This window comes from Diorhabda carinulata, chromosome 8 (assembly GCF_026250575.1).
Source record: "Diorhabda carinulata isolate Delta chromosome 8, icDioCari1.1, whole genome shotgun sequence".
Taxonomy (NCBI): domain Eukaryota; kingdom Metazoa; phylum Arthropoda; class Insecta; order Coleoptera; family Chrysomelidae; genus Diorhabda; species Diorhabda carinulata.
The window spans coordinates 20,349,605-20,367,445 of record NC_079467.1 but is presented as its reverse complement, the minus strand read 5'-3'; the positions used below and the strand labels follow the sequence as shown (position 1 = coordinate 20,367,445).

The 17,841-nt window shown below is 31.1% G+C and overlaps 3 protein-coding genes across 3 annotated transcripts; 1 reads left to right on the top strand and 2 right to left on the bottom strand.

Moving 5' to 3' along the window:
* Positions 1-698: 698 nt before the first annotated feature.
* LOC130897366 (cathepsin L-like proteinase) lies at positions 699-5,197 on the bottom strand. Its single transcript, XM_057806192.1, has 2 exons — positions 5,040-5,197; positions 699-970 (listed from the first exon to the last, which is right to left on the bottom strand). The coding sequence occupies exons 1-2, from the start codon at positions 5,121-5,123 to the stop codon at positions 767-769; spliced, it is 288 nt and encodes a 95-aa protein (XP_057662175.1). The 5' UTR covers positions 5,124-5,197; the 3' UTR covers positions 699-766.
* A 2,838-nt stretch (positions 5,198-8,035) lies between these two features.
* On the bottom strand, positions 8,036-9,299 carry LOC130897365 (cathepsin L-like proteinase). Its single transcript, XM_057806190.1, has 2 exons — positions 9,134-9,299; positions 8,036-8,312 (listed from the first exon to the last, which is right to left on the bottom strand). The coding sequence occupies exons 1-2, from the start codon at positions 9,218-9,220 to the stop codon at positions 8,097-8,099; spliced, it is 303 nt and encodes a 100-aa protein (XP_057662173.1). The 5' UTR covers positions 9,221-9,299; the 3' UTR covers positions 8,036-8,096.
* A 4,872-nt stretch (positions 9,300-14,171) lies between these two features.
* LOC130897364 (procathepsin L-like) lies at positions 14,172-16,979 on the top strand. Its single transcript, XM_057806189.1, has 2 exons — positions 14,172-14,427; positions 16,738-16,979. The coding sequence occupies exons 1-2, from the start codon at positions 14,302-14,304 to the stop codon at positions 16,936-16,938; spliced, it is 327 nt and encodes a 108-aa protein (XP_057662172.1). The 5' UTR covers positions 14,172-14,301; the 3' UTR covers positions 16,939-16,979.
* The last annotated feature ends 862 nt before the right edge of the window (positions 16,980-17,841 follow it).

The window sequence follows — 17,841 nt, the reverse complement described above, 5'->3', positions numbered from 1 at the left end:
ATGCAGCAGTGTTGCACGAAAACAAAAGTTTCATAAAGGCAACCAGTGGTTAGTAGAGAATAGCAGAGACAATTATATCCCTTCAAAATATTCGTGTATTTGTAAAAAAATATCATCTTCGACGATTATACATTATTAAAATTGATATGACATTTTGTAAACTTTAATCCTCATTAGCGCCGCTAGTGACAAATTCAAGCGCTGTAAACCTCATTAAATATTTCAAATAAATATTCAACAATGGTTCTTCCTCTTAAGTGATTTTGTTAACCGCAGAAACCACAGAAAATTTAAAGTCACGTCTATTATGGAATCTGTTATCTTGGATAATAGTTTCCTTTTTGTTTCAATAACAAAAAATTATTGAAATTTTGAAAAATTTGAATCTAAAATAGTAGTTTTAAAAAAATAGGCGCCACGGTATGGTCTAGAAATATCAACTGCTTTCATCGTCAATTTTTAGTAAACGATTTGAGTGAAATAAAAATTGAAGGCAATATATACTTATTAGTCTTATCACTTCAATCGATTCTTTCAAGATTGAATTTCGAAGTGAAACAAACCCTCTTCTTCTTAAACTAACCTACTTTATCGGTGAATTTTGTAATAGTAATAATTTTTTTCCAGATTTAATCGAGTCATTAGGAATATTTCGTATCTATTCAGAAAAATCGTCTGAAATTTGAAAAAAAAACATATACACTTGAATTAATTTATTGTAATTTGAAATATTTATTCGTAGTTTTCAAAACACAGCTTTAGACTTTTAATGATGATGTGGTCTGAGACCATGGTTACGATGGGACCATTCTTGTTCAGATAAATCAGCAAATTGGTTGATACCTGATGTGTGAGTGCTTTGGCCTGAAGCAGCTTTTTGATTTTGATCGGCGATTTTCCTCAAATTATTTTGGAAATTTTGGAAACGGATTTCTTCTTCTTCAGGTGTATAGTGTTTGTTGAAATTTTTCTGAAATAAATAAAAAAATAAAAGCATTTATAGTGATTATAGATTCTAAACTATACAATGTGTAATTGTAAAATGGAATAAAATGATAGAATAATTATCTCAGTTACCGTTATTAGCGGAATATTCCACGAAAAAAATATACAATGAGCCCTTATATTAAATATATGGAATCAAAATCAGAATTTTTGAACATAGGAGCACACCTCATATCACTATTAATCCCTCTTTCACAGACATAATTCAAAATCATAATAGGTACACAAAAGATGATCATAAGACAGTAGAGCTGTAAGACAATACTTAATCAACTTTTTCTATGCAATGGATCGGATTGAATTCAATCTAAAATGCTTCGAAACCTTTAGAGTATTTTCTAATAGTGACTCTACAAGAGTACGAAAGTCTGGATACTTGAGTCGAAATTTCTGGAACCGTTTTCGCTACTACTACGCCAATACGCACAATAAAACTGTCTATAATTTGGTTGTCTAAACGCGCGTCAGAGAATGTAATTGTGTAATTTTGAACATCTAATGCATTTACTCAATATTAATTGAAAATGTTTTATTCACAACAATAATTCAGTTGACCTTCCTTACTTGACAATTAGACCAGGCCCTGTAGCCAAAATTTTACTAAAACCTGTCATTAAAAAATAGTAATGATTTTTGGTGCACAAGAAAAAAATGTTCTGCACGCGATCGGCCATGGAAAATGGGGAAAACCACCGGAAAAACTCTAAAAATTGGAATTTTGTTAATAATGTGGAAGGGATTGAGAATGTATAGCAACAAATATTTAGAGCGTGAAAATCCTCACGAAAAAGTTATCTAAATTTTGGAGATATGGAGCCCTGAAGTAATGTTGTTCAATAACGGACCCCTGATGCGAGAGGTGAGATGCGCAAGTTTAAGTTAATTGGGTTGTAACTTTGTGGATTCGTTATCTGTATTCCAAAAAATTGCAGCATAATCGTTTATTATCTAGAGTTCCAATAAGAAATTGGAATAAGTGGAAAAGAAAGAAAAAAATTACTAGTACTAACCAAAATGACTGAAGATGTGTTAATTTATTAATTTATGAAATGATGGTGAGTAATCTCCCGACGTACATCATCTTTATTCAATTATTCAAATATCAACATGTCGACTCGTTAATCGTGTGAGAAATCGTCGCTGGGGATTTCAAAATAAAACTGTTCTGAGATTACAAAAAAAAATGAAGGTCACTGCTAGCAAGAGCAGGCTCTGAAACACGGATTCTCATAATGATAAAATTCCCGGAAAGTGTACAAAAAGATGAACGTAACTTTGTTATGGCACGTTTTTAGATGCATATTCTGAAAGAGCAGGGTCTTGTGACTAGAGTGACAAATGGCCTTTTTTGGAAATCTGCATTTTGATATTTTTATGTCAATCGCAAAGATCAGAAAAATGAGCAAACTAAAAAACAACATGTTTAGAAAAATGTGATTGAATTTGGCCAAAGAAAAGTAGGAATGAATGTTTTCTTTCATTTGTTCAGTTTTGACCTATTGAATCCTGGAACAAACTGTGCTTGTCAAAATAATCCAGTCAAAAAATATAAAAAAATTATTAAACTACATTGTTGAACGTAATTATTTCAGCATTGGATAACAAATAGAAACTAAGTTTGACGGCAGTTTACATCTAACCAATTGCTAAAAAATTTTCCTTCAAAATCACGTCTACTTTTGCACCCAAAAAGGAGGGAGTTATAGAGATTTTAGTCGAGCATCACGCTAGTCAATTATACCTCATTATCTCGTAAAGGAAGCATTTTTCGGAAAAATATGTTGAGATCTTTTTTGTGCAGATGTTTCATGTTCATATACATTATATGAACATTTTCAACCCCTTCCATGCTATTGACAAAACACCAATTTTCTGGGGTTTTCCCCAGTTTCCATAGCCGCTCGCGTGCAGCACAATTTTTTTAAAGTAGTGTTTAATAGCATCTCGTATAACAAAAATCATTTCTATTGGTTTTTAGTGTCAGGTTAAAATTTTTAGTTCCTGGACTAAATTCGCTTGTGATGTGAAAGAAAGAAATGTCACTATAACAAACCATGTGTGTTTCAGTTTTAAGATGTGTGACAACCTAAAATAATTCGAACTTGTGTTTAAAAAAACAATAACAATCTGAATACTACACCTGAATGCCTCTCTGATATTGTGCCACATATTTTGAATGTATTGTAGCGAATTTCGGTAATGTAACAGCTTTTCGCGTTTATTTCTTCAATATTTTAATCGTTAGGTACATCGGTTTATACTTTTTCAGTATTTTTTCTGTGTTATTCAATGAATCCTATCCTATTTGAATTCAACCTTTAACCGATTGTTATCTGTGTCATCAACTGTCCTTGTATAATATTTTCTTCACTTCTACTTAAACTATTAGAAATAATAGCATCCTGTTTTCTGCCAATTTATTATTAAGTTCCATGATTTCAAGATCATAAATATGACATGACACGTTTAAAATGAATTTTTTCAAAGTATTGAAACAGCTTTGATTTTCGGTTGAGAAAATATTTTGTGGAACATAGGAATGTCAATGTAATATCCAACCAAATTAAATTCATTCCATCAAATGGTTCAAATCAAATAATAAAAATAATTAATTCGAATAAAAACGAATAAGAAATTACCTCTGTCTACTTATAAAACTAAAAATGAGAAGCCATGTCAAACCAGATCTTCCTCTTCTAAGCAAACAATATTTCAATGAACATAAAAAAGAAGGAAATTAGTTATGAATGAACCTAGTGGCTTTCAACCAATCTAGGAGTCTGGTGCAATATTGGTAAGTTGTAGCCTCAAATCTAAGCGTTCTTTGATTTTCAAAAAATCTCTTAGTTGTTTCAAAATGTTTTTAAATGCCCTTTTCCTACCATAAAGACCTTAAAAATAAGTTAACGGAGGCGGTTAACGAATCGTGATTGGATTCAGCTAGACTTTAGTACCGATTATCATTTTTCAGCTTTTTTTTATATTATACTTAACCAGTGGAGATCCAGACTTGCAAGACACATCGGAGAAGATGAAGGTTCGTGCGAAAAATATTTCTTTATTATGAATTATTTACAATAACTTTCAAAAGTGTCTTTCACAAACTACTGCCACTATATCTCAAAAACATGTCAATTAATTCGTTTAAAATTTACACATATTCAGTACTTATATAACTACAAGCTTAAGTGAAATAAATGTGGCTATGTAATATTGAATCCGGGTAGAAGTTAATTAATAATGTGCATGTACTCAATGTTGACCACTTTGGCCCACCCCTGACCTATTTTGTGAACAAAAAAATATTTAGAATCCCGTAACTGATTATATACAGAGACATGACGTTGAAGGGTGCCAAGAGTAGAAGCCCGAGAGAGTCACATCTCAGTATCAAAATGGATCATGTCGAGAAATTCTCGGTGGTCACATACTTGCGTTTGGAAGAGTTGACCCAATAATTTACAAAGATTTGTTGAATGCAATAGGAAAGTTTACAGTATCAAATGCCATAGTGATTAGGTGGTGTCATAAATTTAAATACGATAAACTGTTGTGCATTGATAAATATGCACAAACAAAAGTCCAAAATTACCTGTTGCAAAGATTGACATGTGACTATTAAATGAATTGTTGAAAAGTGTGGTATACAATATACTTACCGTCGAACTGAAAATGAAAAAACTTTCTGTACCACGAATTTTAATAGATGAACATAAACAAACTCGTAAAGATATTTGCAATCATGTTATAACGCAGTGAAGACTAGACAAAAATTTTTTTTTCAAGTCTAGTAACAGTGGATGAGTCATGTATGATGTAATTGCAAAGTATAGAATGTATTCAATAGCTTTGTTGTTTCATAGAACATTTTTCAATAATTCAATATTTAACGGAATAAAATAACTTTCTATTTGGTGAAAAAATCTCCATAAAATGTACATGGAAATAAAACAAAAGCTGAAAATTTGATGACGAATACACATTAAAATTACAAAATAGGTTTAATACTAATGCTATTTACTTTGAATACTTACCTTGAATTCTTCAAATTGTTCGCGATCAGTAGAAGCACTGACAACAACAATGACGAATAGAAATAGAACAATTTTTGAAATCATTTTGGAAATAAACGTTGACGGTAAATGTTGCCTATGTCGCGTGTAATGAAAAATCAATGATTTTATAGTGAGAAATGATAAAAATATTGATAACCTACTGGTCCCGTCACTTTCATTATTTTGGAAAATATAGTTATCAGCTTATCTGACTAAGGTCACTCAATTTTAAGAATTTGGTTGTGATTAAAACAAATATTTACAATTATATCTATAGTCTTCAATGTAAAATATCATATTATATTTTCGCAAAAATTAGAACAGTGTATAAAACATTTTTAAGAAAACATTGATATGATTTTGTTTTATATTTGTTTATATTTATTGCCTCCTGGAAGTGTCCAGATTACAAAAGCCAGTTGGTATTTTCAAGACTATTAACAGTGGCGGTTCGCAGACTAATAATTAGTTTTTCGGATCTTGGTTCACTTTACGATTTTTGGGTTCAATGTTAGAGTTTTTATTATCAACGATTTACCATTTGAAATGATATTATAAATTAGTTTGGAAGTTTGGAAGTCAGTCGATAGCTTTATATTTAAGAATAGAGATTTACTTGTCCAATGTCAAAGGGTTATTTTAAATATGCTTGAGGGCCAGACATTGATTACAAATATTAGAGGTGTGGTTTTAAACATAAAGAATTTGACAACGAAATTGTTATTATGGAGTTATTTCGAATCGTCAAAATTCGATAAGACTACTTACGAAAACATACTGAGGCAGGTATATAGTGTATTTGAACGAAAAATTGTTTGCTACACACGACCTAGGTGAATATGGCTAGGTTCGTAAGTCTTGTATCTCGACGAAAAACGCGAAATTACTCTAGATTGAGTATAGTATAGTATAGACGATTGTTTACCATTTGTATTTTCCAATCTTGATTAGCACGGTGACATGAGCGTAATATTTGAAAAATGGTTTAGGTCCTACCAAAATTCCGTCAAATTTAGTTATTGTTATGGATAACGCATCATATAATTTCCGAATATTAAACAAAATTCGCAATTCCAGTTAATCCAATTTAAGCCAATAAAAGAAAGACTGTTACAACTAAAGATGAAGCAAAACCAATCTAGTAAATGTATTTGCCTCCAGCGAATGGGCATAAAAGGAAGATAAGAATAATATATATGAGAAGACTGAAGAAGTACTCGAAATAATAACGAAAAAGGATATATTACTTTTAGTAAAAGACCAAGATAAAGGAAAGAAACTGAGAAGTCAAATTGCAGTGACTATGAAGGAATTAAATGCAAGTCTAATGAACAAGCAAAGGAGAAACTGAAGAATTCACTATCAATAAACTGGAATACGATTAATGTGGAAAATGTGACTAAAGAAAAATTAAAATGCAGCAATAGAGAATGAGGATCAGCAATAGAAAAAAAAATATATTAGAATGCAAATATGAAAAGGCTGACAAACAAAATACCATAACAAATATTAACAAAGCAATGACAAGACCGATACTAATGTAGGGCACAGAAACAATGGCAGAAAGAACAATATTAGGCCCGATCAAGATTGATTAAAATGAATAAAGACAGCGGTAAATTAATATATAAAAGAAGAACTTGAAGGGGAAGTTGAAAACATAAATTTTTTTCGGTGCAGGCGAAGACCCAGTAGCTATGGACAATGCTACAGTGGGATCTCCAGGAGGTGGAAGAAGGGACAGGCCCAGAGCAAAGAGGCTACAAAAAGCAGAGGGGGACTTAGAAAATCAAGGATGGAATGTATGTGATTTCTAGTAAAATTTGTCAATATTTTTTGACAATCAGGCTTCAATCCGTCAACTACTCGTATTAGCCCACCTTCCGATCTGTTTACTTTCTGATCCTGAAATTATTTTATAATTATATTTTTTATATTCGATTCAGATTCAAGAGTTTTCAATTTTCCAATCAAATGTTTGTCTACTATTTTATGGTTTGTTTATGGTTTTTTGTTCGTAATAATACTCTTCTTATTTACTATTAGAGATAGTAATCTTTATCATATGCAAATTGCTTAACAATTCTTACCAGGAACTATACGTATATAATATTACTGTTTTGTTTCTTTGGGATTAATTACTAAAATATTTTAATAACGTGTTATGTCTGCCGTTATGTTTGCTCTGGTGTTTAATTTGGGTTCACGTTTTATGTTTTTCAGTAGTTTTCCTTGAAACTATGAAATCGCTCAACAATATTAGTCACTTTATACAATTGTGGGCTTTAATCACAGATGTTAGTGGTTTACATTTACTTATTAGAATTTACGATCCATATATTGAGACTTTGTTTGCATATTGAGGCCCTAGCTCTTACCTACAGGAAATTTTTCACAATTTATCATTTTAGCGCCTTCTTCAGCACGTCAGTTCATGGCTTCGAATGCAACCAATTGCCACAAATACTTTAGGACAACTGCGTTGTTATGGAAATTATTAGAAATTTCCACAAATTCTCTTTTAAAAACTAACGTAACCCAATTTTCTCATTTTTTTAAATGCTTTTCGCTTCCCTTCGATACTCGTTAGGCGGTTAGAGAATAGACCAAGCGCACCCGGTTGCATAAATTATAGTTAGTTCATTTGACACATCTATTAGGCGATTGTTAAGATTATAAGCAAAATGCTTACCAATAAGGACGTAGTCTCAATTATTTTATATCAACTTATAGTTAGTGTGTTTTCTGCGGTTTCCCCGCAGCCTGGTGAACCAGTTCTCCAGCCAAATGGCCGACGATAGGGAATAACGCAGCCGCAGCCGTACCTACCGCCCCTCTATTAAATTTATAATAAACAAAAAAACACAAAATTCATTCAAAAATAAATAAATTGCTCAAGAAATAAAAAAACCAAACCAAGAAGAGCCTTTTTTGCTTACATTTTCCTTTGAATATATGTTTATAAAAAAATCATGTTTAAAGAAAAATAAATTTTATTACACAATTTTTGACCAAAAAATCTAAAAATGTAATGTGTTAATTTCCGTGTTGATGACCATGTGGTCTAAGACCATGGTTACGTTGTGACCATTCTTGTTCAGATAAATCAGAAAATTGATTGATACCAGCGGAGTGAGTGCTTTTACCTTCGGCAAATTTTTTGTTTTGTTCGGCGATTCTTTTCAAAGAATTTTGGAAATTCTTGAAACGTTGTGGCTCTTCCTCCGGCGTATAATGTTTGTTAAAACTTTTCTGCAATGAAGATATCCAAATATTAGCAATGATGCCAATTAAAGTCATCAGAATATAAAGTCAGAATGCATTGTTTGTATAGATTTTATTAGGATAGAATTTGAATGAATTTGAATGACGTTAGATATAGTGAGAATCTATATTGGAATTCTAGATGGTAGTCTGACATACCAAAGTAAATTAGATAGCACAAGGAAAGTATAAAGACTTGTTTGCGCGTGAATCACCGATGCTAACTAAGAGCCTCGTAGGACATTGGAGATCATTACAGATCTCAGTCCTCTAGATCTGGTGATGGATAAATTATCCGATGAGGCCATTTTCAGAATATCTAAGGAAGGTGCAAGCAATGAGGGAATTGGAAAGCAGAGAGAGTTGTCCTCTCTAAATAAGTATCTCATATCACAGAATCCTCCTAATGATAATATGAAGAAGAAAATAAGCATAGAAAAGACACTATGTTAAGTAGAAAGAAAGATTGGCCATTTGAATTATACGTCGACGGTATACAGATAGTTTGAAAACCACGAGAGTTAGCTATGAAGTATCAGGGCTGGTGCCAAATGCTCACTATTCCCGTATGAACGCTTCCCCGAAAGAAATATATCGAAACTCATCTAGGAATTAAACTGAAAAGAAACTGTTAGAAATGTGACATAGCAATCCATTTCAATAGTCACTCTCTAAGCAAAGACATAGATTCAAAGCTGATCTGAGAGTTTTGTAGAAATTTCACCAACTTAACCAACCAATATAATAGGGTGTTTTTATTCAAATTAATAATTAAAAATTAACTCAGATTAAAATGATATAATACTTACCTTAAATTCTTCAAATTGTTCCTGTTCAGTCAAAGCATAAACAACAACAACGGATACAAAGAATATTAAAATAATTTTGGAAATCATTTTGAAAATTTTTTTCAAGATGCCAATATGAAAGCAAATCTCAATCTGTCGATAATTGCAACAAGGTGAATGATTTTATTCTAAAAACGAACAAAAATATTGATAACCCCTGGCCTCGTTAAATTGATATGATAAATTTCTCTTAGATTATCTCTACTGAGGTTATCCAATTTCAAGAATTTCCCATCAAACAATTTATAATACAAATAAATATTCACAAATTGTTTTTCTTTGTATTAAAATTTTATACATTCATGTGAAAGCTACTAGTTAAAAGTTTCAAATTGATTAACAGTTGGAAGTTACTGATTACCAATACATTCATAGAGAGATATAATTTTATTGAGTTATTTTTAAGGGCCGATACAATATGTCATAAGCGACGAAGAAAATTGGACAGACGATGAAACCATCTTTCTTCTTAATAAAATGTTAGACGCGATAGATTGTTGCCCTTTTCACACGATTAGTCGTAAGAAGAAGTTTTAAACGTAAATGCAACACATTATGTACCAAACGGTTTTTGGTTCCAGTGTGTAGTACTATAATGTCTTCCGTCTGGTCAAACCAAAATGCATTTCACTGCATGGTAAGAAATAATTAACAAGGAACTTCTCTTCTATTATTGTAAATACTAACAAAAATCAACTAGCAAACGACCGAAAATTATAATTAAAAACAAACTTAGAATTTTGATTAACATGGCCAAAAATTATGAATACTGCCCTGCATAATATTGCATTTGGATCATATAATCTGCAAATTCGATGAAGCTGATACAGCCGCTACGATAGTCATAGATGTAGATAATATGCCCTAATATGCATCGGGACGGATAGCTAATAGTTAATGAATTGGTATTTGTCATTTATAACTAATCATAAAGCGTACCTATCAATTTAAAAAAAAAATTTTAGCGAGTTACATGAAGAAAGTGACATTATTTTGAAAACAACAATGACGATAAACTTACCAAAGGCTAACGTAATTAAATACAACAGATTAGGCAGAAAGTGAACCAACGAAAATAGGTCATTTGATTAAGTTGTTACCTAATATTTTTGGAGAAATGATATTAAATCAAAAATTGTTGACACATTATGTAAAAATTTTTTATAGATAAACCGTGATACACAAAAAATAAAAACAATAGGATGGATTTTGAACGCATATAGAAAAGAATATATTAATAATAAAACTCTTAATTGTTACATTTAAATTTTTGATTCATCGATGTAACCATCTTTTGCTTTAATTATTTCGGTGCACAATTTTGGCATTATCTGTAACAATTTCGACAAATAATCGTCTTGTATTTGGTTCCATTGGTTTTTGAAGATATTCCAATGATGTCACTGCTTTCTAACTTCCCTGTCCAATTTCTCCCACAACTACTCAATAGGGTTGAGATTGGTTGACTGTAACGCCAAAATCTTTCAGTACATTCTTCCTTTCCAATTCTACCAAATACTGTTTGCACAGCTTCGAGGAATGCTAGGGATCGTTGTTATGCTGGAAGGTAAATTTTTACGTTTACTGATCAATACAATACGTTCATCTACAGTAGTTGTGGTTTTTCGTATACGATATTCCCAAAAAGATGTCATGATCCAAAAAGTATAAAGCACGCACTTGCATCATACAGGGCTAGCTGAGACTAAACTACAAACATAAACACCGAAGAAATAATTGCCAGTTGAAAAATAATAAACAAATCATCCGGTACTTGCCAGTTTTAACTTGTCGCACACGGGGTAGGCAAAAACTTTTGTCCGGTAGTTTATTCGTTGTGTAATATTTATTATCAATTCATAAATTTTTTTATGTCAATATTCGGAGTGTTCTGTGAAATTTTTTTGAGATTACCAATTAACTACCCAGGGATTATTACTTGTAATTACACCAATAATTTATCTTCTTATGAGCTAGAATTCTCGTGAATATTCTCTTCACATCAATAACTTTTAATATATGTTTATCATGTAATATTTGAATAAGAGGTGAAGTGTTTATATTACTGAAAAAATCCTTGGTTTTTATTAATTTGAATAAACAGTTATGTTAATATCTACAATTATTAAACGCAAATAGAAAATCCAGAATACATAGCAAACATTTCTATAGATTTTCCGTGAATGTATTAATTAGTTTAGTCACATATTATATTTGTATGGCTTACTTTATTTAGTGCAGACTCTTGAAAGGAAAAGGGATTATAAACTCAAATTCAAAATATTTACGTTTTGAACGAGAACGAATACTTTTAGGAAAAAAATGTTTTCATGGTTTCAATACAACTAAAGAATTTCTGGAATCATTCTTAATGATGTAGAATTGTAATTTGTCTCATAAGAAAGTTGATGTTTGATATGAGTTCATATTACAATATCAGTTCATTCATCCCAATTCAGCATTTTGAGATTTATTTATTAAAAATAAACCATTTGGATCGTTCACGGTATTTAATTATATGAATGTCTAATCGGCAATAAAAGCTTGGCAGGGTAAACCTGCGGTGGCCGCAAATATTATCTTGAACAGACACCAAAGCAGTCAGTAAATTATTATAACTTCAGATTTGAAATAACTTTATCAATGAAAATCCATAGGGGTTAAGCCATAACGTTTTGGAAGCAAATTTAAGTCATTCTTTTGGATATGTGCGAGGTTACCCCGTCCTACTAGAACTATGTTCTTTAAACATAGCCAGTTTTGCAATTCTGACAGGAAAAAGGTATCTAACATATCTACATAACGCTATAACCGTTAACGCAATAGCTTTTGGTCAGGAGTCAGTGTTTGGGCACCAGTTTCGCATAGACTTTTGTCATGTGTAATCTAACTTTTTCTTTATCGGCGTTTATAGGATCATCCGGATGCTAATTCGACGATCTGCATGCACAATTTGGTTGGTTTTGGTCACTGTTTCCGGAGTTATTTAATAGCCAGATCTCGTAGTCTATCCTTTTTCCTACAGAATCCGTTAACCTTTAAATGGTTCGTTATCAGCTATGGTTATTAAAGTGAAGTTGAATTCTGTCTTTCAATTCTTGACGTAAAGTCACATCTATAGCACAGGCTTCTTCCTTTCGACGACCTTACGACCAAACTGTGTAGTTCAAAGGAACACAATTGCAACATCGAGGCGATCAATGATCTATACCTTTACCAATCCATTGGTTCGGAAAATGGTGCTCAACAAATTACCACACCTTCTATCAAAATGCGATGGAGGTCTCTAAATCGAACCGTGTAACTAGCGTCCTCTATGAAAATCAGATAAAAAAAAATTTCCCGGGATGTATCAACATCCAAAACATATTCGTATAAAACTTGATTACAATGTTGCCAGTAGTCCCGGCAAAAACGTAAAAAATGTGTATACTTTTTTTAAAGCCCTTTATTTTAAGTACAGATGGCGTTACGAATATTTTGTAGTAAACAAACCCCAATTATTTGTCAGTTTTCTACCTATCCTAGATACGGTGTCACCTTATTTGAAACACCCTGTATATAGTTTAGATCCGTGGGTATGTTACATGAAATCTTTGAAAAAATTATTACATGGTGACAAAATGCGGGTCAAAATTTTTTGATCGTATATATTCACTTTTTTTTTTACTTTGAAGGGCACCAAAGGATAGGAATACAATTGGCAAGTTTTTCAGCTTTTCTCATCCTTCATCCAAACGACCCATTTTCGGGGAATTATTCTGAACCATGATTATAAGTCTTATCAATGAAAAAGGTTTTTAAAGGCAAAAAAAGCCATGGTATTAGAGAGTACCTCTATAGGTGTAGCATAAGATTATTTTCGATAAGTAGCTACCTATTTGCCATTAGAACTTTTGTTTTAGTTTAATTCCAAGAATCTCTTTCCAATAAATTTCACCCAAAATACGATTGTAGGTATTTCCATTTAGTAGGTCCAAGTTGTGAACTCTTAACAGTTAATTGCAACTTGCAATGTGCATTATCAAGGAAAACCAAAATTTTAAATATAAAATCATTTGAAAAAAGAGAGATTAAAATTGCCCACAACCAATTGATTAAAAAAGATTTACACAACTGGCTAAATTCAAAGAATAATAAGTTCCATCCCGGTTCTTGTTAGGTTACCATCATATCATATAAAGGGAGAAGTTTGCAGACAAAATAATTCTCTTGAAATAAGTGATGTTGAATAATTGTTTTTGAAGACTGTAAATAATGTAAACCCTGAAGACTATTTTCTGATTCAGACTTGTAAGAGGCTCTACTTATACCAGTGAGTTTTTATATCAAAACTGTAGTGTTTAGAAATCAAAGCTCAAACCTATATATTTTAGAAAGTTATAATGAGTGTACACTCGATATATTCATTATATTTATACAAATGTTATTTCATACGAAAATACTCGAGGCATAATTTATAAAAATATTTCAACTGTCAACTAAAAGAAGTTTATGAATTACGAATGCTACAAGATTGTATTACTCTCTCATTTATAAAAATAGGCTATGGGGTCTCTATATTTTTCTCTTACTCTTTTATTGCCATTAAATTGAGTCCTAGAACATCAATTGATTTTTTTTCCCTTATCAACTTTTGTCATGATTTTTCATCCAATAATTTCACTATGCTACTAACTGCGCCATTTAAGAGTTATCTCCCTAAAAGTCACTTTTAAAAAAATATTCTTGGGGAGCTCTAGCTAGCCCATTCTGAATTTCAATTATCCTCCCAACTTCCTATTCTTCTAACACTTGTGGTACATATTACCATTAACAAAATTATAAATCATAAGAAAAAATCGATGTGGCACTTTAATTACATAAATATTCGATAAAAATTTTAGCCACCAATAATTTAATGACCTTGCAAGTAATTGTTAATCAAAACAATCTAATTTTTAGAATCTATATATCTAAGTCAAGTTATAATAATTTTATTTTCTACACCTTTGCACAGTTCATATTAAACGGTATACAAATGATAATCAGATAATTTGATTAATCTATTATGCGTTGCAGCTTTTACACTAAAGCGCATGAGCAGATTGCTATTACTTATATATAAGTAATTCCCAACATTCGTATCGATGATTATTATCTATAACAACGATATAATAAACAAGAGAATGTTTAAGGTAGTTTTGTTTGCTTTATTTGTGATAGCTGTTGTTGCAGCTAATGAGACCGCAGAAGATCAATGGAAAAAATTCAAGGTAGGTATTAGTGATTTTATTTTACTTGATAACGAAAATTGATTGACTTTTGTTGTATGGAAGATATGGAAAGTATGTTGCTTGTTGTTAATACAATGTCAAACAGAAAAATTCAATATTTTATTGGGTATTAGTGCATAATAAAAAATTTCGACAATGCCTACAGCAGCACACTTAACTCATTCAAGTTACAATCAAAATCCAAAATTTTCGGTTTAGTTATAGATACTTGTATTACAACATTTAAGGTCTCTTCATTATGTTTTTGACCATTTTCAAATTTATTACAAACTTAACATTGAATCATCCATCCATCCATTAGAAAATTGTGAAGTTTTTTCCAATGTATCTTTTTTTTGATACATTTAATAGGATCGAGTATATCAGATACAAAAAATTTTAATGGAGATTGTGTCCACGTATATTAAACTTATTAGTTCCACATCCCTACCGATATTGTGATGATATTTACATTATTAACATTTTAAATATAAAATAATAATCTCAAGGGCAACCAATATACCAAATATAGTTTAATTATTAACATTCAATAAATATATTTTAATGACGATAAACAAACAACAACAAACTCGAAGAGCTTATACCACTGTTATATAGTCAAGAGCTGCACATTTAACATTAATTTTTAATGTACATAAAAGCTAGGTTTTGAATTTTGCTTAAAAGTGATCAGATTTCTTGGCTCCAGTTTGCCTGTTTCACACCGGCTGATTTCAAGTCCTTGAGCTGCATACTCCTCGAGATTCTGTCGAACAAAGCAATGTTGCAAAAATGAAAGTACCATCGAGAACACCGTGCACACTAACACTCGTTACTGGCCAACTGATAGTCATTTTTTTAAGTCTGAGGATAGAGAATAATCCGAGGGGGCTAAAACTTAACCTTAATCTAAAACCTTAAGGGGTTGCATCATCAGTTTATTCGACATGACATCATCTAACATAACCTATTAAGATCTATCTGAAAGGTAACACTTAAGAAGGGCAATAGCCGGTTCACTAAATCGAATAAAATGAAAAATTGCTATTAATATTTTGTGATTTAAAATATCAAATACTCTGGAATAATCAAGGAATACAAGTACACTCACTTCGCTTTTATCCAATGATGGTGGGAAAGTTGGAATTTTGTAGGTGTTCTAAATGATTCGTTTGTTTCAAAAGCTCAAACTTTTATGATCTACTGGATTCGTAGAACAGCGAAATATAAGTGTATTAATGACGAATTAAGTTGGGATGGATGGATGGATGGATCAATTGAAATTGAAAAATGTATTGACAACATTCTTCTACTTATCCTTCTTACTTAAATTCACTACTGAATCAATGCTCCCATCATTATGATTTAGCTTCACAACCATGTTAATGAAAATCCGAACTTATTTTATTAAACATTAGTAATTTTTTTCAGTTGTAAATAATCTCAACCTCAACTACAAAAAAATTGTCTTTGGAATTTTATTTAAAGTAAAACTGTAAAGTTCATCAGTGTAGAATCATTAAATGTTTAAAACGTTGTTATATTATTTGTATAATCAACTAGCAGACCCGTACAGCCTCAATCGATAAATAAAAGAGCTAAACTTTTGTATCAAATAAACTTGAAACAAACAAAAATAATTCTTTTTTTATCAAATAAATAAAAAAAATGCTCGGTATTAATGAAGTTTTATTATTTTTTGTTTCGTTTTGTGGTGCGACGTATAAATGTCGCGAAACAAGAAAACTCCAAGTTGATTCCGCAAACTTGCGATTTATTTATGGTCATTGGAAAAGCCAGACGTACCGGAAATTGTAAACGTTTAGAATCAAATGGTAAATCCGTTGGAATCATCGTGATACGCGGGATCAAGACATCCTCTCCTTTGTATTTTCCCTTTATGATTGTTGGCAATTCCGACATAGCAATATGACTATTTTCTTGATCTGTCTCTCTCTGGTCTTCAATGCGGTTAGCACGTTAGGTAGCTCTTCGAATATTTGATTGGTTGCGACAACCTAACTCAGTTCGTCTTCTCCTCAGCATCGTAAATTGTAATTAATCAAAGTGAGAAAAGCTCTCGCACACTTGAAATATTTCAATTAAACAATATTTCTATCAACGTCAAATTGAATATTGAATTCTATGAGTTTGAAAATTTATACAAGAATTAATCCTATAAAAAGTCCACTTCGGTGTTTCCTTGCCACGTTCCCAATAAGAAACCACCGTATATATATATATATATATATATATATATATATATATATATATATATATATATATATATATTGAATATTTATATTGCAGAAAGATCACAATAGAAATTTCGGCGCCGAAGAAGATGCTAAGAGATTCGAAATCTTCAAAAAAAATTTAGAAAAAATCGAAGCTCATAACAAGCTCTACGACGAAGGTAAAAGTACTTATCAAATGGGAATCAACGATTTTACCGACATGACAGAAGAGGAGTTTGCCATCCGTAATGGATTGAGACGTCCTCAGCAATAGTTTAAATATAAGGTCAAATAAATGTAAATGGAAACATAAAATTTTGTTTTAATACACCCAGTGATTATTAATATAATTATTCACAGTTCATCACAGTCGAACTACTAAAAGTAGTAACTTTACAATCGATATAAATATTAAGTTTGTAAAATATATCACGGAGTTGTACGAAATTCACAGTAGTCATTTTTTATTTATTTTTCCTAGTAATCAAGATTTAAATAACACTTTGTTATCAACCTCCCACTTAATTCGAGAAATTCAATAAAACCTCTGAACATATTCTAAATCGTCCTCTACCTATCTGCACTACACCTATCAAAGTAAATTTTACTAAATTTGTGGTGGTTTTATTCTTCATATTCGCTGGTAAGTTTTTCTGCAGCAAGAATGAACATGATCATAACAAACACGAAATTTTCATTTCCAAGAATTTACAAAATAACTTGGATTTCAAATTGACCATATAGTGATGAACAATAGCAAACATAAAGCAATGAAGAATTTAGATAAAGGTAAAATAAGATGAATTAAAACTATCGAATTTAAAGAGATCTAGAAGTATTTTCAACAATGTTTAACGGAAGCTCTAATATATATACATAAACCGGAAGAAAAAGAAGAGGACTTAATCACTCTTTTACTTTACTATTTTACATGAAAAATAGATGAATTTGAAGAAATTAAAAAATATGTAGTAGTTAAAAATTTGAAACCACTGTTCAAATTTGGTTTAAATTTTCAACACACCACGAAAATTGAATGTTTACAAGATATCAAAATTTCAATTTTCAAACCTAAAAACTATGTAAAGATATCGTTTCCACGCCCAACATAGATATATATTCAACTTGAAGCGTTGATTATTAAAAACATAAAAGAAGTTAAAAGGGTAAAAACCAG